General features: G+C 43.9%; 2 protein-coding genes across 3 annotated transcripts; both read left to right on the top strand.

Annotated features, from left to right (window-relative positions):
- Window positions 1-1,671: 1,671 nt before the first annotated feature.
- On the top strand, window positions 1,672-4,423 carry chmp4c (charged multivesicular body protein 4C). The gene is made up of 5 exons (XM_030099925.1): window positions 1,672-2,006; window positions 2,975-3,152; window positions 3,308-3,416; window positions 3,553-3,679; window positions 3,883-4,423. The coding sequence occupies exons 1-5, from the start codon at window positions 1,796-1,798 to the stop codon at window positions 3,942-3,944; spliced, it is 687 nt and encodes a 228-aa protein (XP_029955785.1). The 5' UTR covers window positions 1,672-1,795; the 3' UTR covers window positions 3,945-4,423.
- A 1,594-nt stretch (window positions 4,424-6,017) lies between these two features.
- gimap4 (GTPase IMAP family member 4) lies at window positions 6,018-18,936 on the top strand. 2 transcript variants are annotated; one of them, XM_030099924.1, is made up of 3 exons: window positions 6,018-6,148; window positions 15,889-16,662; window positions 17,493-18,936. In XM_030099924.1, exons 1-3 carry the CDS (start codon window positions 6,118-6,120, stop codon window positions 17,495-17,497), a joined length of 810 nt encoding a protein of 269 aa, XP_029955784.1. In that variant the 5' UTR covers window positions 6,018-6,117; the 3' UTR covers window positions 17,498-18,936. The 2 variants fall into 2 exon arrangements, with proteins under 2 accessions (XP_029955784.1, XP_029955783.1); XM_030099923.1 differs by lacking the exon at window positions 17,493-18,936 and having other exon boundaries at window positions 15,889-16,670.
- The last annotated feature ends 5,428 nt before the right edge of the window (window positions 18,937-24,364 follow it).

Below are 24,364 nucleotides of genomic sequence, written 5' to 3'. Positions count from 1 at the left end.
GAGATGATATGTCCATGGACGGGCAGAGAAAGCCTGGCAGAGGAAGCGGCTGAAGCCATGTAGCAACAAGCACCTGCTGATCTGAGCTGAGAGCTGAGAGCAAAGAAGACCTTCGTTTCAAACAACACATACAAACAGATATTAACAAAGAAAAACTAAAACTCATTTTGCTAAGCCTTTCATTTAAGGCCGAAGCTAGAGTAGCAGCAAAGAAAGCTGCAATTTGAGTAGAAGTATGTTTTAGCACAACTTAATGTATTTATGAGTTTTGTTTGCAAGTTACAGTTTCATAATAATCATATCATTTATAGAAATCAAACAGAATATTTTGGGCCAGTCATCATAAAGATTTTTAAGCTCATAACAAAGGGAATAAAGTGGAAACGTCTCCTGTCGTCCTTCTCTAACACTCCTCCATGAAAAAGTAAAAGAGAGAAGAGCTGCATGCGGCACAATGTCATCAAGGTCACCATAATGTGTTATACACATTATTTATTTTTTTTCAAGGTGCATGATTTTGTTAGTGGCCCTAATATTCTTCTGTACAAATCCTTACAGATATGATGTGTTGGAAATGTTTTCTCTGAAATGTTCTGGAGTCGAATACATGCAGTGCTCACGCCACAAAGTCCACTGTGTGTTTGGAAGTGGAAAATGTTCTTGATGTGTTTTTTTTGGTTGACAATGTCATAGTACCAAAGTGTCTGTGCAAAAAATATGGTAATGTATAGTATGAAATATCCATTAAATAAAAAAAAAACATGCATGTGTATGTAAAGCATTTTCGGTGGTGTTAAAAGACTGGATTATATCCAATTAAATGGCAAAACACTGACATCTACTGTCCTGAATATTGAGCAGCTCTGTCCATATGGCAAAGCATTATGGGTAATCCCTTCACCTCAAAGAGGGGAATAATTGCAGATCTGTTGCAGAGAAGAACATATTTAAACTAAAAAGTATTCTAAACACGCATTATCATTTTCAGGGTTTGTTCATTATTATTATTTTAAATAAAATATTGACATTTAATTTTCCTTTGCTTATTTTCGATCATGTACTCTTAATATTTCATTAGTTCAGTCACTTCACATCAACTTACTCATGCAATAATTAAATACGACCACTTCTTGTTACAAATCTGTTCTTTAATTTAAAAAAGGTGTAATACAATGATACTGTAACAGTGCAAACAGGCTGCCAACAGCGAAACATGTCTTAGGAAAATAATTTATTATTTAGTAGACGTTTCAGTCACATGATTGTAGACATGGTGCGGTCGCTGAATAGAATATTAATACTTTATTAATCCCAGGGGGGGAATTCTTTGAAGCCCCATACAGAATAAAACATATGCAATAAGTAGAAGAGAAAGTTGAGACGGGATGAAAAGGAAGAAAATAACACTTTGACTCTTGACTCCATTTGCTCCCTGTGAGAAATATTTGTTTCTTTTCTTTTAAAACATTTTCCACAGCAGCAGAGGAGAGAGTCTGTGTTCAAAGGACAAAGGAGAGACGGGGTGGAGGAGGAGGAGGAGGAGGAGGAGGGGGAGGAGAGAGGAGGAAGGAGGTCTTCAGGTATGCAGACGTCACGCAGGTGATGTTGTACTGTAGGTGTGGTGAAAGCTGACTGGCTGCTTTGAATGGAAACCACTAAGTGGCCAAGCAGGAAATTCTGCCCCCGACAACACACACCCGCCTGTGGAGAAACCAGAGGCAGGACGGCCGTGCCCGCAGCTCCGCTCGTTTTTATATCTGCGCGGTTTTAGTCTGAAAAATAGCTGCGGGGAAAAATGAGTAAAATCTCCAACTTTTTCAAGGGGGGCTCCTCCAGCTCCTCCAAGTCCAAACACCACCGGTCTCGGGGGGGTCCGTCCCCCCAGGAGGCCATCCACAAACTGCGGGAGACCGAGGAAATGCTGACCAAGAAGCAGGACTACCTGGAGAAGAGGATCGAGCAGGAGCTGGCGACCGCCAAGAAACATGGCACCAAGAACAAGAGAGGTATGAATTTTCACCTGTCGTGCACCTGCTGCCCAGAGCCTGGCCCGGGGACAGCTTTCATTTAGGCCAGCCTGTTTTCTGGAACCTCTGAATAGTTATTTGATCGTTTAGACAAAAGAAATATATAATAAATTGATAATATTAATCGTAATGTGTGTATTTGTGTCTCTTTCACTCCAGTTTTCTTGTTTATTATGTAAGATGACGTCATGTAAACACGGAAGTGAGGCCTTGTTGTTGAAGCCCAGAATACTGAAGCTTCATCAAGCATAAACTTTATCTGAAAGAACAGGCCAAACTCTGATTACACTCTTTACTTTATTCCTGAAACGACTATTTCATTTCACCTTGGAGCTACTTTTATATTTCCTATAAACTGCACTTCCTGAACACAAGTGTATCAGATTTCTCGGAAAAGCAATACATTTAATAAGAAGTTAGCACAAAGCCATCAAAGGCAGGAATTACAGTTGTAATTCTAAATAAGGTCTCATAAAGTTGAGATCTACATTTGTGTGAAGTGCAAATGGAAAACCTTGTTAATGAGCAACTTGGTTTATTAAACTGTAGACTTTGACACGCAGGGCTTATATAAGTTAAAGCACTATAAACTCCTTCAACTCAATTTGACCTACTGTAGTTATATTTGATCGCTTTCTTGTAGGGTAAAATATTTCCAAACGATTTGAAGAAAATAAGACAAAACAAAAGAAACAAAGAAAAAAGCAAGCCTTCTTTAAAGCTGACAGATTTTTTTTCCTTAGGAAGCCATCATCACTTGTCATGGTGATGTGTTTTCTTAGTGTTTTGCGTTGCTCACCTTCATCAGTCAACGTAGTCTTGTACAGGGAGGAACCATAATTCTTTTGTTTGTGCACGCCCAGATGCCTCTCAGCCAGAGGAAAGACAGACATGAAATTACTGGGGAGGATCCCACAAATGACTTAACTACATCTTTTCTGCATCAGCTGCCCTGGCAGCCTTGAAGAAGAAGAAGCGCTTAGAGCAGCAGCTTACCCAGATCGACGGCACGCTGTCCACCATCGAGTTCCAGAGAGAAGCTCTGGAGAACTCACACACCAACACAGAGGTCCTGAAAAACATGGGCTATGCTGCTAATGCCATGAAGCGAGTCCACGAAAACATGTAAGAAGAACAAATTGGAATTATGTTGTTTCTCATTATTTGTACTGTTTATCTTTTATGGATTCAGTATCAGTTTTCGTTGTTGTGAACATTTTTTTAAATGTAATGTTACACGTGTGTTGAATCTGTTTTGCCTGTCTTCTCTGTGTCTTCAGGGACGTTAACAAGATAGACGATCTCATGGCGGACATCACAGAGCAACAAGACGTGGCCCAGGAGATCAGCGAGGCGATCTCCCGGCCTTTCGGCGAGACATTTGATGAGGTGACCGTCTCTATCCAAATAAACATTTGTCAGCACCTTCTTGCTGTTTTGTGAACCCAGTGTGTGTGTGTGTTTTTGGCACAGACTGTGTGTCACGTGCTCATGCGTTTCCTGTTTCCATTATTTGTTTGTTCAGGATGAGCTGCTGGCCGAGCTGGAGGAGCTGGAGAACCAAGCAGAGGAGGAAGGAATGATGACGATGGGCGGACTCCCCAGTGTTCCCAGCTCCAGCCTGCCCTCATTACGGCCCGGTCAGCGTGCCAGTAAGTCTGCGACTCCGGGATCTCCAGTGATACTCCTTACAAACATGAAAATACAAACAGAAATTCCATTTGTATCTAATATATTTTGTTTAAACTTTGCAATTGGAGTGATACATAATTTGATTAGATGTCTTTTTAAAATTTCTTAGGAATGACTTATAACAATAACCACATTAACGTCTGACTGTTTTTCTTCCGTACAGCGACGAGGAGAAGAATCGAAGAGGACCAGGACATGCAAATGCTGGCGTCATGGGGAACTTAAGTACACTTACCTGAAGATAACATGAACTTAATGTTACATTCAAAAAGTGTCCAGAAAGCTACATTATGTTTGTTTTCACTTTTTGTATCATCATTGAAGGTTTATGGGGTAAATGAAGAGCATTGCGTTTTATTAGAATAAACTTTTTTGCTTCTCAGCTTTTAGACTCTCTTTATGGTTTGTAAAAAATAAAAGTGAAGGAATCAAGATTTTAGATTGGCCTGACTGCTTTTTCCTTGTTTGTTTTAGTTGAATAAACTACTTTTCAGACTCCTAATGAACATTTTAGACAGGTGATTTTGTTTTCCAGGGCAGAATTCTCTCTTGCACAGCTGTAAATATCGTCAAATTTCACTTTAATGTTGTACATATGTTGCTTTGTTATCACAATAAAAAACTTGCTACGCATTGGCACCTTGTCTTTACTGTAAATATATGGTGTTCTTGGATAAGACGAGTAAAGTTTTCTTTGTGCTCAACATCTGTTTTGTTGTTGTTTTACGAGGTTTTGGTAAAGGACACTTAAACATTTTAACAGCTCAGTTTAATTCATATATCTTTCTTGAGCTGTATTTACATGTAACGTTGTGAGTCTTGTATGCATCCCTTTTGTGAATGTCTCAACAATAGAAACATTGTGGTTTTTGGAGATCAGTCTCACATGATACTTCAGGAAACAATTTAAGGAAGTCTGTTCTTCAAATTTCCCTTAAGTCTGTTGTAATTTTGCTTTTAAAAGTATATATACTGATGTCTTTTTCATGGTTTTCTTTATCTAATGTTAATGCCAATGTAGATAATACTGATGGTGAAAAGGGTGACCTAGTTCCCAAGTTTTTATACTGAAGCATTTCTTCAGTTTTGTCTTTGAACACTGCGTTGATTAAGGACAGAGGAAGCGTCATGGATTCATGAGATCAGGTGGTTTTCAACTGCCTCACTCACGTGTCTACTGCAAGTGATACTCTTCAGTTTGGAGCTGGACTTCTGAATGTTTTTCATGTGAAAATAAATCATTGTTCATAGCTTTAGATCCATTTGCAGTGGAGAGCAAAACTCTAATTTGAAATAGTGTAAGGTTACATTAAGCATTTTTTAAGCCTGTTTTAATAAATTAAAAGTTGAATGTTTTGTAATGATGCGTTTCAAGGGGTCAGCAAAAATCTGTTGGACAACTGCAGCTCATTCAGAACTCTACTGCCAGGGTCCTCCTCACCAACACAAAGAAGATAGAGCACATTACACCTGTGCTTAAATCTACAGTGGCCCAGAAGGGCCAACGCCACGAGGCAGCAGCAAAAAGCCACAACACAAAAGCAAGGGTTACAATAGAACAACATAAAGCAACGTCAATGAAAAAGACATCAACACTGCAGCAAATGAAGCAGCAGAAAAACATCAGAACACAAATGCAAGGCCTCACTGGGAATGAGCAGCAGTCACATAAACAAGCTTTGTTTCCGGGGGACAATATTCTCTGACGTACTCTATTGAATGCAGAAGAGTTTAATGAAAAATAAGTGAAACTCTACGACTTGATGGGTTTTCAGAAATCAGTAATGTTGGTCATTGTGTTGAAATTGTCACTACATAATTTATGTGCTTTGTAGTCAATCATTTGGGAACACTTTGATTCCTTCAGAAAATACTGTCCCCCAGAAGCAAAGCATGTTTTTCCAACAGCTGAACACTCCCACTGTGGCATTTGCATTGTGGCTTTTATTGTTGTGGTTTTTGCTATTTTGCTGTGATTTTTGCATTTGTTTTTCAAAATTCTTACCTTAATCACAATATTCTTACTTTATTTATTTTTCTGTTTTTTTTATTTTAAAGTCAGAAAAAAGTGTATTAACTTTTTTTTTTTTTAACCTAACCTGTAAGATTCAAGTAAAAAAAAAAATCCACTTTTTATATATATTTTTTTCTAGATGGCCCTAATCCAGGTCTGTACACCTTGAAGTAGCATTAAAGTGTTAATCTGCAGTGAGTGAAGCGTCCTCCTCTCCTCTCCGTCACTGAATGACTCTGCAGTCCGTCTCCTTCCTCCACGTCCCGGTTTCATTCTGAAAAGCCGCCGCGGGCTTCCGGTAACTGCTGTCATCAGTAGGAAGTCTTCTCTCCACACTGACCGCCCGAAGACGAGTAACCTCCGCCGTGCCGAATAAAACCCACAATGGCAGAAAATAACCCGCTGGAGACGACGGGTGAGTTTTTATATTCGCCGTTTCTTCGCCTTTCCTTCATTCTGACGCAGAAACTCGGCGCGAGACCGCAAAGTTAACAAAGTGTTTCCAGGTTCGAACAACTGAGCCGGAGTTTGACACGTTCAACACGGAGCTGCCTTAAAAACACACGATAACTACAGACGACCTCCGTTTATCTTCATTTCTGAGTAGTTTTCGACTATTGAGGGTTTATTACCGTGTAACTTCAGCTGAAGGCTGGAATGAGACGACGCTGAAGTTGGCTTCCGATTCGCCAGCTTCCGATTCGGCACTTAAGGGAAAAGTTAAGGGGAAATGAAATGAACGTGCAGTGTGACAGTTTATCCACTGATTACCTGTTTTTTTCGACACTTCTTAATGTGTAAACATTTTAGACATTTGGGTAAGACATTAACTATGCCTCACAAGAACTATTATATTTGTGAAAACATTTGAGGGGAAATTTAACCGTTTTTGCTGTATAACCACTCCTTATTACACCAGGTCCAGATTGAAAACCACTGCACCTAGACTCTTCAAATCTGGACTGAATTATTCTACACAGACTACAGATTCATAAAAACATAGTCTCTGATTTGTGAAACTTTTATTCTATTTGTGAAAACGCGATAAAGGCACATTTCAGTGTATTTTTCTCATCCAGACCACATGACACCAGGTCTAGGTCAGGAACCACTGCACCTAGACTCTTCAAGTCTGGACTGAATTATTCTACACAGACTACAGATTCATAAAAACATAGTTTCTGATTTGTGAAACTTTTATTCTATTTGTGAAAATGCAAAAAATGCACATTTCAGTGTATTTTTCTCATCCAGACCACATGACACCAGGTCTAGGTCAGGAACCACTGCACCTAGACTCTTCAAGTCTGGACTGAATTATTCTACACAGACTACAGATTCATAAAAACATAGTTTCTGATTTGTGAAACTTTTATTCTATTTGTGAAAACGTGATAAAGGCACATTTCACTGTTTTTTTCTCATCCAGACCACATGACACCAGGTGTAGGTCGAGAACCACTGCACCTAGACTCTTCAAATTTGGACTGAATTATTCTAAAGAGACTGTAGATTCATAAGAACATAGTCTCTGATTTGTGAAACTTTTATTCTATTTGTGAAAATGCAAAAAAGGCACATTTCACTGTTTTTTTCTCATCCAGACCACATGACACCAGGTGTAGGGCGAGAACCACTGCACCTAGACTCTTCAAATCTGGACTGAATTATTCTAAAGAGATTGTAGATTCATATAAACATAGTGTCTGATTTGTGAAACTTTTATTCTATTAGTGAAAATGCAAAAAATGCACATTTCAGTGTATTTTTCTCATCCAGACCACATGACACCAGGTCTAGGTCAGGAACCACTGCACCTAGACTCTTCAAGTCTGGACTGAATTATTCTACACAGACTACAGATTCATAAAAACATAGTTTCTGATTTGTGAAACTTTTATTCTATTTGTGAAAACGTGATAAAGGCACATTTCACTGTTTTTTTCTCATCCAGACCACATGACACCAGGTGTAGGTCGAGAACCACTGCACCTAGACTCTTCAAATTTGGACTGAATTATTCTAAAGAGACTGTAGATTCATAAGAACATAGTCTCTGATTTGTGAAACTTTTATTCTATTTGTGAAAACGTGATAAAGGCACATTTCACTGTTTTTTTCTCATCCAGACCACATTACACCAGGCCTAGGTCGAGAACCACTGCACCTAGACTCTTCAAATTTGGACTGAATTATTCTACACAGACTACAGATTCATAAAAACATAGTCTCTGATTTGTGAAACTTTTATTCTATTTGTGAAAACGCGATAAAGGCACATTTCAGTGTATTTTTCTCATCCAGACCACATGACACCAGGTCTAGGTCAGGAACCACTGCACCTAGACTCTTCAAGTCTGGACTGAATTATTCTACACAGACTACAGATTCATAAAAACATAGTTTCTGATTTGTGAAACTTTTATTCTATTTGTGAAAATGCAAAAAATGCACATTTCAGTGTATTTTTCTCATCCAGACCACATGACACCAGGTCTAGGTCAGGAACCACTGCACCTAGACTCTTCAAGTCTGGACTGAATTATTCTACACAGACTACAGATTCATAAAAACATAGTTTCTGATTTGTGAAACTTTTATTCTATTTGTGAAAACGTGATAAAGGCACATTTCACTGTTTTTTTCTCATCCAGACCACATTACACCAGGTCTAGGTCGAGAACCACTGCACCTAGACTCTTCAAATTTGGACTGAATTATTCTAAAGAGACTGTAGATTCATAAGAACATAGTCTCTGATTTGTGAAACTTTTATTCTATTTGTGAAAATGCAAAAAAGGCACATTTCACTGTTTTTTTCTCATCCAGACCACATGACACCAGGTGTAGGGCGAGAACCACTGCACCTAGACTCTTCAAATCTGGACTGAATTATTCTAAAGAGATTGTAGATTCATATAAACATAGTGTCTGATTTGTGAAACTTTTATTCTATTAGTGAAAATGCAAAAAATGCACATTTCAGTGTATTTTTCTCATCCAGACCACATGACACCAGGTCTAGGTCAGGAACCACTGCACCTAGACTCTTCAAGTCTGGACTGAATTATTCTACACAGACTACAGATTCATAAAAACATAGTTTCTGATTTGTGAAACTTTTATTCTATTTGTGAAAACGTGATAAAGGCACATTTCACTGTTTTTTTCTCATCCAGACCACATGACACCAGGTGTAGGTCGAGAACCACTGCACCTAGACTCTTCAAATTTGGACTGAATTATTCTAAAGAGACTGTAGATTCATAAGAACATAGTCTCTGATTTGTGAAACTTTTATTCTATTTGTGAAAACGTGATAAAGGCACATTTCACTGTTTTTTTCTCATCCAGACCACATTACACCAGGCCTAGGTCGAGAACCACTGCACCTAGACTCTTCAAATTTGGACTGAATTATTCTACACAGACTACAGATTCATAAAAACATAGTCTCTGATTTGTGAAACTTTTATTCTATTTGTGAAAACGCGATAAAGGCACATTTCACTGTTTTTTTCTCATCCAGACCACATTACACCAGGTCTAGGTCGAGAACCACTGCACCTAGACTCTTCAAATCTGGACTGAATTATTCTACACAGACTACAGTTTCATAAAAACATAGTCTCTGATTTGTGAAACTTTTATTCTATTTGTGAAAACACGATAAAGGCACATTTCGCTGTTTTTTTTCTCATCCAGACCACATTACACCAGGTCTAGGTCGAGAACCACTGCACCTAGACTCTTCAAATCTGGACTGAGTTATTCTAAAGATACTGTAGATTCATAAAAACATAGTCTCTGATTTGTGAAACTTTTATTCTATTTGTGAAAACGCGATAAAGGCACATTTCACTGTTTTTTTCTCATCCAGACCACATGACACCAGGTCTAGGTCAGGAACCACTGCACCTAGACTCTTCAAATCTGGACTGAATTATTCTACGCAGACTGTAGATTCATAAAACCATAGTCTCTGATTTGTGAAACTTTTATTCTATTTGTGAAAATCCGATAAATGCACTTTTTGCAGTTTTTTCAGCATATAGACCACACTACACCAGGTCTAGGTCGAGAACCACTTACACTCCTCAAAGGCTATTTTTTCTCTGTTGAGTGTAAGGTTGCTACCCCTTTTTTTCCTGTTCCTTTCCTGCAACATTGAAGGTTTTCCATTATCTTACTGTGTCTGCCTTACTGTTTTCTTTATTCTACTTCGTAAGTGCTTAGCCCGCCTACGGGCTTCGCTAGTGGCACTCCCCTTGGCGCAGCCAATCAACTGAGACAGCAAAAGTTCAACGCACCAATCCCCGCCGCCCGATGGCGCAGCTCCACGCCCCCCGAGGGTTTACCCCGAGCTGGAGGCAGCCATTCTCCCTTTTTCTGAATCAGCCAAGTAAGGGAAGCAGACAGCGGGGCCAGCAGGTAGGCGGGCACGCACTTACTCGTAGAACTGGAGTTACGTCCCGTAACTTCTAATTCTACTTCGTAAGTGCTTAGCCCGCCTACGGGCTTCGCTAGTGGCACACACCCAGGCGATGGCCGTAGGTCAATGAATGTACCTCCAGCTGGCCTGCTGACGGGATTGGTGCGCAAGGCGGAAGTAAACAAACTGTACGTTCAGAACGGCCGCAGAACTCCCAAAGAACGAGGCGAGCATCCATGCGCCAAAGCGCCACCCACGACGTGAACAAGCATCGCCGCAGCGACAGAGACACACGATGGCCGGGGCAAGCCACAGCGGCAGGCGGGGAACCCCTGGTCCGTGACCCACACAAGGGAAGCGGCAGCCGGATCGAGAATCCAATACGGCAAGCGGCAGAACTCCTGTTCCCGCTAAGCGCCGCCACTGCAACAACATCCGCAGACCATGGCAAAAACCAAGCGGCAGATGGGGAAAGTCCTGGTCCGTGGCGGGAAGGCTAAAGGACCGAAACGGTTAAGTGACCGAACTCGCGTTCTCACGGAACCCGACATGGTCACAGAGCCTGTACACACATTCAACAGATATGAACGCACAAAAGTGGACGCAGAGGCCCAGGAGGCAGCGTGGCAGATGTCACCCACTGTGACACCTCTGCACAGGGATGCAGAGGCAGCCACATGTTGTGTGGAATGAGCACGAATCACTGCTGGCAGCGAGACATTCTGTGTCTCACAAGCAGCTGCAGTAGTGCTCCCCACCCAGTGGGCGAGACGCTGAGAGGTCAGCTGAGAGGGCACCAAACCTCAAAAACAGCTGGTCCATGGTGTGAAAGCCAGCTGTGCGCTGGACATAAAGACGCAGGGCCCTAACCGGGCACAGCAGCCACAGCCGTGGGTCGTTCTCAGACGAGCCAGGCAGGGAGCCAAGCGTTCTGACCCGGATCACTCGCGACCGGAAGTCCGAAGTGACCACCTTGGGATGAAAGGCCGGGTTAGGCCAGAGATGCACAAGTCCCCCATCCTGGCTAAACACCATGCAGGATGGGTGGACCGACAAGGCGCAAGATGGCGGCCTTCAAGGAGAGAAAGCGGTCCTCCGCCTGCTCCAAAAGCTCAAGGGAGCCCCTTAAGACCCTTCAGCACAATGTGGAGATCCCACGGGGAGACCACATGCCTGGGGGGGTGGCCGTAGCCGCGCAGAAAATGCTTCACCAACGGGTGACTGCATGCAGAGAAGCGGCCGAAGCAGCCGTAACCTGCTGTAATGGCCAACGCAAACACTGCAGTGTGGATGCAGCGCGGCAGCCATCCAGCAGGGCCTGGAGGAACTCCATGGAATCCCAGGCACCCCCCACCACGTGGTGGTCTAGGGTGCCTCCCCATCCTGCGAGAGATGCATCCGTGAACACCTCGACGTGATGCAATACGCAGCCCAGGGGGACTCCCTTCATAGGACAGCAGGATCCATCCAGAAAAGGAGATCCTGACGTGCCCCGGGAGGGATCGAGACCTTTCTGCATCCGTCCCGCTTCCCCAAGCAGTGGAGGCATGCACACCGCCGTTGCAGCCTGCGCATGTGTTGAAGGCCCACCCAGGTACCACTGGGTGGGCCGCGGCCATTAAAAACCCAGGACGGTCCTGACCAAACGGACCCTGACCAGAGGTGTGGTCACTGCAGACCTCAGGGCTGAGAGGAGGGAGGCTCGCCTGTCCGCAGAGAGGCGGGTCCTTATAGAGAGCATGTCCAGCTCCAAACCCAGGTAAGCCGTGTGCTGAACTGGGGTGAGCATGCTCTTGTCCCGGTTCACCAAGAACTGCAGGAGCTCTCCAGGAAGTGTTTGACCATCAGTATACGGAACCTCCTGGTGGCTATGTGAGTGTTTAGGACCTGCAGGTCCAGAATGGGTATCATGCCTCCGCTCTTCTTGGGAACCAAGAAGTAGGGGGAATAAAAACCCGAGTGCGCGTCCTCCGTGCTCAGCTCCGTAACTGCGCCCCGGCGGAGGAGCGGGGACACTTCTGCTTCGAGAGCGGCCACACCTGCAGGGCATGCGAGCCGCCTACGAAGAATCCCATTGAAGAGAGGCGGGCGACAGGCGAACTGCAGGGCATAGCCGCTTCTCAGCGTCCTGGACAACCAGGGAGAAAGCGGTCCCAACATAGCACACCACATCTGAAGCGGAGCGTGAGTGGCTGTACCACGGCCTGAGGGGACAGCCCACCCATCCTCCCGGCCTCGGGGGACGACGGGGACCCCGGCGAAAAGGGCTGTTGAAGGGGTGTCCCATGAAAGAGCTCGGGCAGCCGCTTCGGAGCCGCGTTTGTTGGGGACGAACCCGGCGGTGTGGTCCCGAAATTTCTCGGGCCGCCGACCACGGTGATGCTACCGGGGCGGGGCGCTCATCAGCGGGGACCCGGCCGGCGTGGCTCCACCGCTCTGACGCCTCGCTGTGCTTAACACAGGCGGGAGCCAGCGGAAAGTAGTTTGGAGCGTTGCGAGGCACCGTGCAGGACCTCGACAGCGCTCCATTTGTGCATCACGCTCGGCGGGAGAGCCAGTGGCCAAGCTCGCTGCTGCGTCCCGCTTACACAGCAGCAGCGCGGCGAGCGCGTGGAGTAAGAGCCGGTGATAGCGCCGTGTGTCCGGGCCGCTTTGCGCGCACTCCGCTCGCCATTCTCTGCTATATCACGTAGCGAGAGAAGGGAGGGAAAGAGCCCCGCCGAGCTTGGTATGCTTAGTCATACAAGCGCGGGAAGAGGGGAGGATAGCTGCTCCTTAGCGATGTAACACAACCCTCACCGTCCTCTTGGCGGTGAGCCGGGCATCTCAGACACGCCGCCCGTAGGCCTGGAACGGTGGCATGGCGGGACACAGCACCGCAGTCCTGGACCGAGTCTTTGACTGGGTTGCTAGCCCGAGAGCTAAGTCATGCTGCGCCAGCTCGGAGGCAGAAGCGCAAAGCCAGTGCGTTGAGCGGTGGAGGTGAAGAGCCCCGCGAGGTGCTCCACAGGCTCGCAGGGGTCTCAGGCAGGAGTACTGCAACAACACATCATGAGTAGGGCAAACTAACCCGTCTCACGACGGTCTAGAAAAGTTGGAGAAGGTGCCGTCGCGTTGCGTGGACTCCTTACACACGGGGATGCCGCTGCTGCTGCTGCTGCTGCTGCTGCTGCTGCATGCGTGGGAGCCGGTGAGACAGCGCCCATAAAGGCTGCTCTCTGCTGGGTTACCTCAAGCGGCAGAGCGCGGCAGGCATGCAGGAAGGCGACTGGCAGTGATGCTGTCAGCCGAGGCAGGCAAAGTAGCGCTCGTGAAGATCTTGGTCGATGAGCAGGATGATAAGCCCGACACCCGATGGCGACTGGTCACAGGCCGGTCCATCCGTCTTGATCCGAAGAAACTTGTGGCTTCTGAAAGTCTGAAGTGATGCTGATTCAGAAAAAGGGAGAATGGCTGCCTCCAGCTTGGGGTAAACCCTCGGGGGGCGTGGAGCTGCGCCATCGGGCGGCGGGGACTGGTGCGTCGAACTTTTGTGGTCTCAGTTGATTGGCTGCGCCAAGGGGAGTGCCACTAGCGAAGCCCGTAGGCGGGCGAAGCACTTACGAAGTAGAATAAAGAAAACAGTAAGGCAGACACAGTAAGATAATGGAAAACCTTCAATGTTGCAGGAAAGGAACAAAAAAAAAGGGGTAGCAGCCTTACACTCAACAGAGAAAAAATAGCCTTTGAGGAGTGTAAGTGTAGTGGTTCTCGACATAGACCTGGTGTAGTGTGGTCTATATGCTGAAAAAACTGCAAAAAGTGCCTTTATTGCATTTTCACAAATAGAATAAAAGTTTCACAAATCAGATACTATGTTTTTATGAATCTACAGTCTCTTTAGAATAACTCAGTCCAAATTTGAAGAGTCCAGGTGCAGTGGTTCTCGACCTAGACCTGGTGTCATGTGGTCTGGATGAGAAAAAAACAGTGAAATGTGCCTTTATCGCATTTTCACAAATAGAATAAAAGTTTCACAAATCAGAGACTATGTTTTTATGAATCTACAGTCTGCGTAGAATAATTCAGTCCAGATTTGAAGAGTCTAGGTGCAGTGGTTCCTGACCAAGACCTGGTGTCATGTGGTCTGGATGAGAAAAAAACAGTGAAATGTGCCTTTTTTGCATTTTCACAAATAGAATAAAAGTTTCACAAATCAGAGACTATGTTTTTATGAATCTACAGTCTCTTTAGAATAACTCAGCCCAGATTTGAAGAGTCTAGGTGCAGTGGTTCTCGACCTACACCTGGTGTCATGTGGTCTGGATGAGAAAAAAACAGTGAAATGTGCCTTTATCGCATTTTCACAAATAGAATAAAAGTTTCACAAATCAGAGACTATGTTTTTATGAATCTACAGTCTCTTTAGAATAATTCAGTCCAAATTTGAAGAGTCTAGGTGCAGTGGTTCCTGACCTAGACCTGGTGTCATGTGGTCTGGATGAGAAAAATACACTGAAATGTGCCTTTTTTGCATTTTCACAAATAGAATAAAAGTTTCACAAATCAGAGACTATTTTTATATGAATCTACAGTCTCTTTAGAATTACTCAGTCCAGATTTGAAGAGTCTAGGTGCAGTGGTTCTCGACCTAGACCTGGTGTAATGTGGTCTGGATGAGAAAAAAACAGTGAAATGTGCCTTTATCGCGTTTTCACAAATAGAATAAAAGTTTCACAAATCAGAGACTATGTTTTTATGAATCTACAGTCTCTTTAGAATAATTCAGTCCAAATTTGAAGAGTCTAGGTGCAGTGGTTCCTGACCTAGACCTGGTGTAATGTGGTCTGGATGACAAAAAAACAGTGAAATGTGCCTTTATCGCGTTTTCACAAATAGAATAAAAGTTTCACAAATCAGACACTATGTTTTTATGAATCTGTAGTCTGTGTAGAATAATTCAGTCCAAATTTGAAGAGTCTAGGTGCAGTGGTTCTCGACCTCGACCTGGTGTCATGTGGTCTGGATGACAAAAAAACTGTGAAATGTGCCTTTATCGCGTTTTCACAAATAGAATAAAAGTTTCACAAATCAGAGACTATGTTTTTATGAATCTGTAGTCTGTGTAGAATAATTCAGTCCAGATTTGAAGAGTCTCGGTGCAGTGGTTTTCAATCTGGACCTGGTGTAATAAGGAGTGGTTATACAGCAAAAACGGTTAAATTTCCCCTCAAATGTTTTCACAAATATAATAGTTCTTGTGAGGCATAGTTAATGTCTTACCCAAATGTCTAAAATGTTTACACATCAAGAAGTGTCGAAAAAAAACAGGTAATCAGTGGATAAACTGTCACACTGCACGTTCATTTCATTTCCCCTTAACTTTTCCCTTAAGTGCCGAATCGGAAGCTGGCGAATCGGAAGCCAACTTCAGCGTCGTTGGAATGAGCCAGTTTGACTTCAGCTTACATCATCCACTGAGAAGTTTCTATCAAAATCCGTTTTTTAAAATTTTGCTCAGATATATCATTTTAAAAGTAATATAAGCTGATTCTGTTGAAATCACGCTTGCAGTTGTGTGTTTGTGTATAAACCTGTTTGTGTGTGTTTACATTTGTTCATATAATCCCAAGATAATAGTTGAGCTGATATTTTGAACTGCTTGTCTGAAGTTATTATATCAACACTCAGTTATTTCCTACTTCTTCTCTCACATGCTGAAATCACTGGCTCCCTGCATGCAGCTGGAGATGCTTCTGGAGCAGAGGAAGAGGCCAAGCAGGCGGCGGCGGCGGCAGCCAAGGCGGCCCGGCGTCTGCCCGAAGTCCGTCTGGTGGTCCTCGGCTGGAGGTGGCCGGGGAAAAGCCTCACGGCCAACACCATCTTAGGCAGGGAGGAGTTTCGCCTGGAGCGAGCGGCCGAGTTCTGCGTCAAGAGGGAGACGGAGGTGCAGGGGCGCCAGGTGACCGTGGTGGACACTCCGGGCTGGTTCTCCGCCCAGGACACGCCGCCGTCCTACAAAGAGGAGCTGGTACGGGGAGCCTCTCTCTGTCCTCCGGGCCCACACGCCTTCCTGCTGGCCATCCCCGTGGGGATGTTCACCGAAGTGGACCGCTCCCGCATCGAGGAGCACGTGAGCCTGTTCGGGGAGCACGTGTGGAGACACACGATCGTGGTGTTCACCTGGGCAGAGGTGTTGCGGACGATTTCCATCGAGAGGTACATTCGCCGGGAGGGCAAAGAGCTGCAGTGGGTGCTGGAGAAGTGCAAGCGAAGGTACTTTGTCATCAATAACTGCATCTTCGGGGAGCATCCCCAGGTGGGACGTTTGATGGAGAGGGTGGAGAAGCTGGTGGCAGAAGAGGGAGGCTACTATAACCCAGAGGTGGGCGAGGCGGAGAAGAAAACTCTGGACGAGAACAAGAATCCAACCCGAGATGTGCAGGAGCTTGGGGCCCGGCCCAAACAGAACTCTGGCCTGGCTTTGTCAGAAGCAATGAAGGTGGACTCGCTTTCCAGTGAGTGAAGATTCTTCTTCTGATCAGAAATCTAGAGCCGTTATATTTAACGTTTTATACTATTATTGACAAACCCAATCATTAACTAGTAGACACATAGAATCCCCACCTTCACTTTGCAGTTTTCCTCAATTTTTTGGAGGTTTAAAGCAAATGCCAGCTAATTTTTTCTTCCTGTATTAATCTACTTTTTGTTATTCATTACAGCAAGAAGCTGTATTGAAAAAAGAAAAGCCCAGCCATACACCTCCAAATAGTTGATAATGTTGCTGTCTTTGCTGAGTGAATGAACACTGTAGTATTTTAAAATGTGTTGATATCGTAGTTAATCCCTCTATTTTATCTTTTATTTTATCTAAACTGAAAGTTTCCTTGAGTTTAAGGTGCAGTGTCGTCACAAGGCCCACAACATTTCACAACAGCAGAAATCTGAGTCTCAGGAAATGCCTTTTCACTTCTTTTTTTTCACTTTAATTTAAGAGAGGAAATCCAGATAAAATAAACTAATCAATGTGAAAAACTATGAATAATTTTATCAGACCACATTTTCTTTACTGTATTTATTGTAGCTATAATGGAGATACGTTATATTTATAAATTATGCCTTGAAACCTGTTGCATGAAAACAGTAGATATACATTTAAGGATGAAATGAAAATCCTCTGGCTTTCTAATTGATCTAAACCCCCCAAATATGACATTATTAAAAATGTCATAGTTGCTGTCGATATAACTGAACAATCAAATCAAATCAAATCAAATCAATCTTTATTTCAGACACAAAGGGTCCATATTAAAAAGAAAAAAAATCTCCATGTATTTGCTTTCAGATTGACAAGACACTGATGGACTCTCAAGGCCCTCGACTCACATGAACCTGGTGACAGATCTTCTCATGTGGCGCCACAGAAAAGGATGAAACAACTGAAATGTTACTGAATGTACAATTCTGTGTGTGATTTATTCTATTTATTTTTTTTAATCTGACACGTTAGTGGGTGTATTCTTGATACTGCAGCCTTCACTGAGGTATGAAAGGGCTTTTCACTTCAACTTTTTTTTTTTTTTCTTCATTCTGTCCAGAGACTTATTGTCATGTTTTAGCCTGTAATCATATCTGGAACATGATTATAAGACGAAAGAAGCGAATGCTGTCGTCTGCATAAAGCCATCATCAGTTTTTGACAGCATGTTACCCATAACTCCTCCGCCCCGACAGAGCTGCACTTCTAAACTGTCACTATGATTTTCTGTTGTCGAGGGAATCAAACTATTCCCACTTGTGACCAAACTGTAAATGTTTTTCTTTTTTCTCATGCACTGCAATGTGTGTACAGTTGTGAAACACTTGTGTAGGTAGTCATTGACTTTTGATTATTATTTGATTGTGTGTAGATCTTTTATCTGTTGATATTACTTTGTAATAGTGATGTATTTAAAATTAAAAAAAAAGAAAAAAGATGAGTTACTACATTAGCTTCTGAGTAGTTAAATGACATGTCAAATACTGCAGATTGATTTTCCAAAGTTTTCTATCAGGATGATTTTCTGTTACTGGTCATTTTGTTTCTCCTTTTATTTCTTGCTGTTTGTTGATTTAACATCTTTTGGCTTTTAGACAAGCCCAGCCCTTCTTTGGTTGCATGAAACGATCGTGTGCTATTGTTTCTTTTTTATTTAACCATCTGGTTTGTCAGCCTCGATACCTCTTCATTCAGGGACGAATCAATGTTCAGTGATTTGAGAAAAAACATCAGGTTTAGAAGTCAGAATCAACCTGATGGGCGGACCTTTGTTCTTTTTTTATTCATGTTTAAGATTGACGTTGTTACAGTTATTTCATATTCATGTGTTCACAGTTATATATGCGTAATGATCACAGTAATTTCAATGTACCCACATAAAGACTGCAAGATGAAACAAACATTTAAAAGAAATATATTATCACTGCTTTCGTAGTCTCTCTTTTTTAAAATATTAAAATAAATTGTGGTTCAAAAGTCACATTTAAAAGTGCAATGACAGCCAGATTTTGTTTGTTAAAATTTGGGCGCATTTTGGTTTCAATCCAAAAACAGAAGATTCCTCTCAATTATTTGGAGGAAGCAACATGTTGCATAGGAGACGATAACTTGTTGCATGACATCAGGAAGAACAGGAAACTGATAATTATTTGCATTTCATTTGTCAACTCAAATGTCGTTGTGCCAGTCTGAGTTTAAAGTTGCTGTTTAATTGTTTGAGATCTCAATAAAAAAGACTTTCTTATCTTTATGATGTGTTTTCCAGCTGCCTTTTTTTCCTTTTGTTTATTACGTGAGGGACACATGGAATCGGACTCAACAGTTCTGTCATTGAAATGACGGCATGCTCTGTCAACAACTACTCTTTTGAAAAAAAAAAAGTTAAAATCACCAACTTAGATAATTGCAATTACACACTTTGCTGTATGTGCACACAGGATTTTGCATGCAAGATGGATAGACAGGTGTAGCTGGTAATTTTTTAGTGTGGTTAAACGTCTCATTTTCATCACATTGACAAACTGCTCTGCTCTGAGCTTGTAGGATTTAACTTGCAAATGTGGCTGCCTAGCTGATTAGCTACAGAACTGAAATGATTAACTTTTATGGTTGTGAGACCAAACAAATGTCATATTTGCAACCAGAGGGCCACATTTGAACAAGGATATCAAGAAAGTATGGCTTGTCAACTGATTTATTTTAGTTTTAGATTAAATGTTCAATTTAATGTTTCATTTCCTAAGTAAATCAATTTCAGATACTGTTATAAAACAGCTTTGTTACTTCCTTGACTTCACTGATGATTGTCAGCTAGTTATTAATCCAATAATCAGGAAATTGAAGAATCAAAATGGACTACTGCAAACAATAAGGTCATGTTTTTCCTGCATCCATCCATTCTTTCTTTCTACACAGTGAAGATAACACTGTGGCGTGTTGTGCAGAGCTTTTTAAAATCCTGCAGAGCAAAGTCAGCTGCTGTGGACAGACACTCAAATCCTCCGCGAAGGGCCAGCTTTCTTTGCACTGTACGGACCGCTGTCTGAAACAGGAAGTGGATATAACCACTCGCAGTGGTTTTACAGGAAGGTTGATCATTGCTGTCCGACCCAGTTAGGTCACTTCAGTTCGTTCTCGCTGTGATTCTTTGACACAGTTTACTGTCATCTTTGTTGACATTTATCACTGGAACCTGAAGGTGTAGTGTTATGAAACCTTTCACCCGAGATGTTCTTACTAATACTTCAAATTTACCACAGAAGAACATGATTAACACTGTTTAGTGTCACTGATGTAAAGAATCTTTTAAAATGCCAAGACAACCAAGCACGTTCAATCATTAAAGCAATGAAAAGATTGGTAACAAGTAACAAGGCACAAACAAAAGGTGCCCTTGGAAGTGTAACTGGATACAGTTCACCTTTGTAGAAGTGTTTCCTGGCACTGCGTTCATACCTGTGGTGTGTTTCACAGAGCAGAACGAGAGTCAAGTTACTCTTTAGAAATTCATGAATCCAGAGGAGTTAGCTTTTCACAGGCTCCACGTACTACTCAACACCAGTGTTGCGCAAGTTACATTTAGAAAGTAATTAGTTATGGGTACTGGTTAGTTCTTCAAAAAGTAATTTAGTTAACTTTGAGTTGATTATTTACTAGGCAAAGTTACTTTGAAAACTTTATTTTAAAAAGAGTTTGAATATGTCAAAGAATTTGGATCCTCTTTTCATGGAACTATAACATGTATGTTCAATTATTTATTATAAAACTGAATATATGATTCCACTTCGTGTGGTGCTTAGCCCACCTACGGGCTTTGCTTTTGGTACTCCCCTTTGGCGCCAGCCAGTCACTGAGACAGATCTGAAAACATCGCAATCCCAATCCCGCACGTGTGCTGACACACTGCCACGCCCCTCACCAAGGGGATATAATCAGCTAGCGCCAGCTCCACTTCCCTCTTCTTTCTCAGCCTTTGAGACTGATCTGAAGCTCCGTTCAAGACCAAGACGAAGAAACAAAGACATGGACAAGCCGGCCCGCAAAGGGTCGCCATCCGGCGTCGGGCCGTTTTCCTGCCGTGGCTGCGGCACGCCGCTTCACGAGCAAGACCGCCACGAGCGCTGCTTCACCTGCCTGGGCTGGCAGCATCAGCGCCAGCGGGCTTCCTGCCCTGCCTGTCTCACCCTCCCACTCGAAGAGTCCGAGCGTCAAGTGGCATTCATGGGCGCCATTTCACCGGCTTCTGTTCCAGGCAAGACCGGCGTGGACTTCGCCGCCGCTCCCGCCTCCGTCACCGACTGGGCCGAGTCGGTGAAGGAGCTGCTGTAGCTCCTCCGGCTCGGAGAAGTCTGCACGGCATGATGATTCCCTCTCCACATTCTCCAAGGCCAGCCGTCTGAGTGCCCCCCGCAAGCCTGTGGAGCACCTCGCGGGGCTCTTCACCACTGCTGTGGGCCACACCAGCCTGGCGCTCCTGCCGCAACCTCCGAAGCCGGCGCAGCGCGACTTCGCACTTGGACTAGCAACCCAGTCACGGGCTCGGTCCCGGTCTACGGTGCTGTGTCCCGCCATCATTGGAGGCCAACGTGCAGCGTGACTGGTGTGCGCCGCTCAGTGCCAGGGGCGCGGTGAAAGGCTACCATGAGTACTGCTGTGTGGACGACTGGCCTCCTGTCTCTGGAGAGGACTCCGTGAGGCTCTGCCTGTTACCCACCTCGACTCCGTGGCTCAGCGGAAAGCCTGTGCTGCCATCTGAAAAGAGACAGGCGCATGGCTGCCTTCCTGGACCGTGGTTATGCTAATGGCAATCAGGTGTTCGCCTTAGCTAACAATAGGACTTTTCTCCTAGGCTCCACTGATAAGCTCTGCCACGAGCGGACAGCTTTATCACCGGAGGACATTGAGGAGATCCAGAACACGTTCGAAGTCCTGATGCGGATGTGCCGCACCTCCGCCATCAACGGAGGTTGTGCCATGGCCAGCGCCCAGCTCGGTATGAGACATCTGTGGCTTGGCCTCTCCTCCCTTGCGGAACGGGACCAGAAGGGTATTCTGGGGCTCCCCCTTTCTACCTGTTCCCTCTTTGGTCCCGATATCCAGATGATCATCGAGCGTCTGGAGGCGGCGACCCGAGGCTCACAGCAGCTCGCCCCCCACCTCCACCCCCGCCGCACGCCGAATCCACCGCGCCGGCGTCCTGCAGAGCGGCGGAGGTCTGCCCTTTGGGACCCCGTGGCACCTGACCAGACTCGCTCAGCTGCCCGCCGTTCCTCGTCCTTCCAGGGCTCCGATCAGTCGAGACGGTCTTCTCAACCCTCTGCTTCTGTTGTGAAAAGTGTTGTCATTAAAGGTCGTCAGGCCCGTTACATCACTAAAGAGCAACAATCCTTCCTGTCTCACCGTGCTTGCATGACTGACGGATGCCGAGCCCAGCAGAGCTCTCCTCCTCCCCTCCCTCTGCTGTTACATAAAGCAGCGATGGAGGGATCTTTGCCAACTCCGCCTTTGGCCAGGGTCTGCGTGCAGGTACTCTGGATCTGCCTCCAAACCAGCATTTACCCGGAGGTGACCATGGAGGATCCCAGCCTCATGTATTTGTGGCAGACGAGGCCTTTCCTCTTCGCCCCTACCTGATGCGCCCCTTTCCTGGACGTGGTGGCCTAACCCTGGAGCAGCGCATCTTTAACTACCGCCTCTCCCGGGCCCGGCTGGTGGTGGAGGATGCGTTCGGGATTTGGTCTTCACAGTGGAGGATGTTCCGCACTCTGCTGGAAATCCACCCTGAAGTTGTTGAGAAGTGTGTGAAGGCGACGTGTGTTCTCCACAACTTCATGAGGACGTCTGCAGATGGGCGAGCGCCTGCATTCAGAGGAGCGGTGGAGCAAGAGGAGCCACTTCCAGGTGTGCGGCGGATGGGGGCCAACAATGCGACCCGAGACTCACTCAACACACGAGATGTGTTCATGGCCCACTTCTGCGAGGAGGGAGCAGTACCGTGGCAGCCAGCAGAATAGTCATGTCCTCACAGGACTGACCCACAATGGCTCTTTTAAGAGCCACCCACAAATACCTAAAGAGCACTCCTTCTATTATAACATTTAAGCATCTACATTTAACAATGTACTAATAAAATGTGTATATTAATGTTTTTCTTGTGTATGTTTCGATATTAATATGCTCTTTGGAGCTTTTTTTTCCATCCTGTTTGCAGGTAATGGCTGCCAGACTCTACTCCTTCCCCAGACTTCTGTATCACCACAACATGCACGTTCAGACCAGTCTAAACAGCACAAGGTGAAATAAATAAAACAAATTTCCAACAGAAAACTGTTTTTTTCCTTCTAAGATTATATGAAACTAAATATCTACAATTGGGGAAATCAACATTTTCAATCAATCAGGATTATAAAATGATAAAGGTGTGCTTAAAGTCACAGTCAAAAACAGAAAAGAGTTGCAGAGAGCATAACTTTTTTTATTTAACAAAACATAAAACTATATACATAAAATATAGAGACAAGAATAGAAAGGATCTTGATTGGAGGAGGTGCGGTGGAAGAGGAGGGACACACCATGGAGTCTGGTTCCTCTCCTGCAAAAAGTGTCACCTCATTCAGGTCAAATTACCGAGTTGGCTCCAATTGTTCCAAATTTAGCATAAAAGTGCTGCTTTCATTTAATATTTTGTGTATTTGAAATTTGACAAAATCTTTTGATTGAGGCGGCACTTTTTGCAGGAGAGGAAGCAGAGAGAGGAGGAAGTGCTCATCTTCTGAGTAGGGTTTCCTCAGTTCTGCCAGCATCTCCCGCTCAAAGGATGATGGCTCTGAGCGGTCCTGGAGCCTTCTTCTTTGCCTCTTACGAGGTGGCCCTTTAAAGAAACACAGGACAATGAGAATCCTGACAGCTGAAATATGTTTCACCCACAATTCAACCAATTATTACAAAGAAAATAACATAAGCAACAACTAAATTCTGTATTAAAAGAAGAATATGTGTAATTTAACAATATATAAACAACTTTTATGTTAAATTATGTCAAAGTAAATGAGCATTCATAGTACAATTGTTATTTAAACTGACCTTGATTATTTCACATCTGGGAACCAAATTTAGCTTACAAGCATGCAAGTTTTCTCACAGCCTTTATTTGCTGTATATTTCAGTATATGTTAAACAAAAAAAAAAAAAAACAAACAAAAAAAAAACGGGCATCTAAACAAATTCAGAAAAATTCCTAGATTCACAGTTCATCATTCAAAGACACACACAAATGAATGACTATTGGACCCAAAAGTAAGATAAAAGTTTCAAAAGAAATATTTTTTTGACACAAGCACGTAGCTCTCCAGAAAGATATATCTATAGTATTTTTTGGAATCTACTTGATTGTGTGGATCTTTTTCAAAGCTTTTAAAATATTCCTACATTCTCAACCTTAGCAAAATTCCAACACACCTGAAGGTGTAGGAGCAGATGAACAGCCAGCCTGCGCAGAAGAGGCAGAAGAAGCAGCAGCAGCAGCAGCAGCCGGTGGTTCAGGCACAGGTGACTCTGGGTTTGAAGAGGATGGTTCTGTCCCAGGTCCTATGTCAGCAAGTTCTGTATGAAAAAATAAATGATTAAATAAATGCACCGTTTCTGTTTTTGGTTCTATTTTTCCAAAAAAATAAATATTT

This window comes from Salarias fasciatus, chromosome 9, assembly GCF_902148845.1.
Source record: "Salarias fasciatus chromosome 9, fSalaFa1.1, whole genome shotgun sequence".
Lineage (NCBI taxonomy): Eukaryota > Metazoa > Chordata > Actinopteri > Blenniiformes > Blenniidae > Salarias > Salarias fasciatus.
Note: the sequence above shows the minus strand (reverse complement) of the source record. Positions and strands in the feature narration are given on the sequence as shown.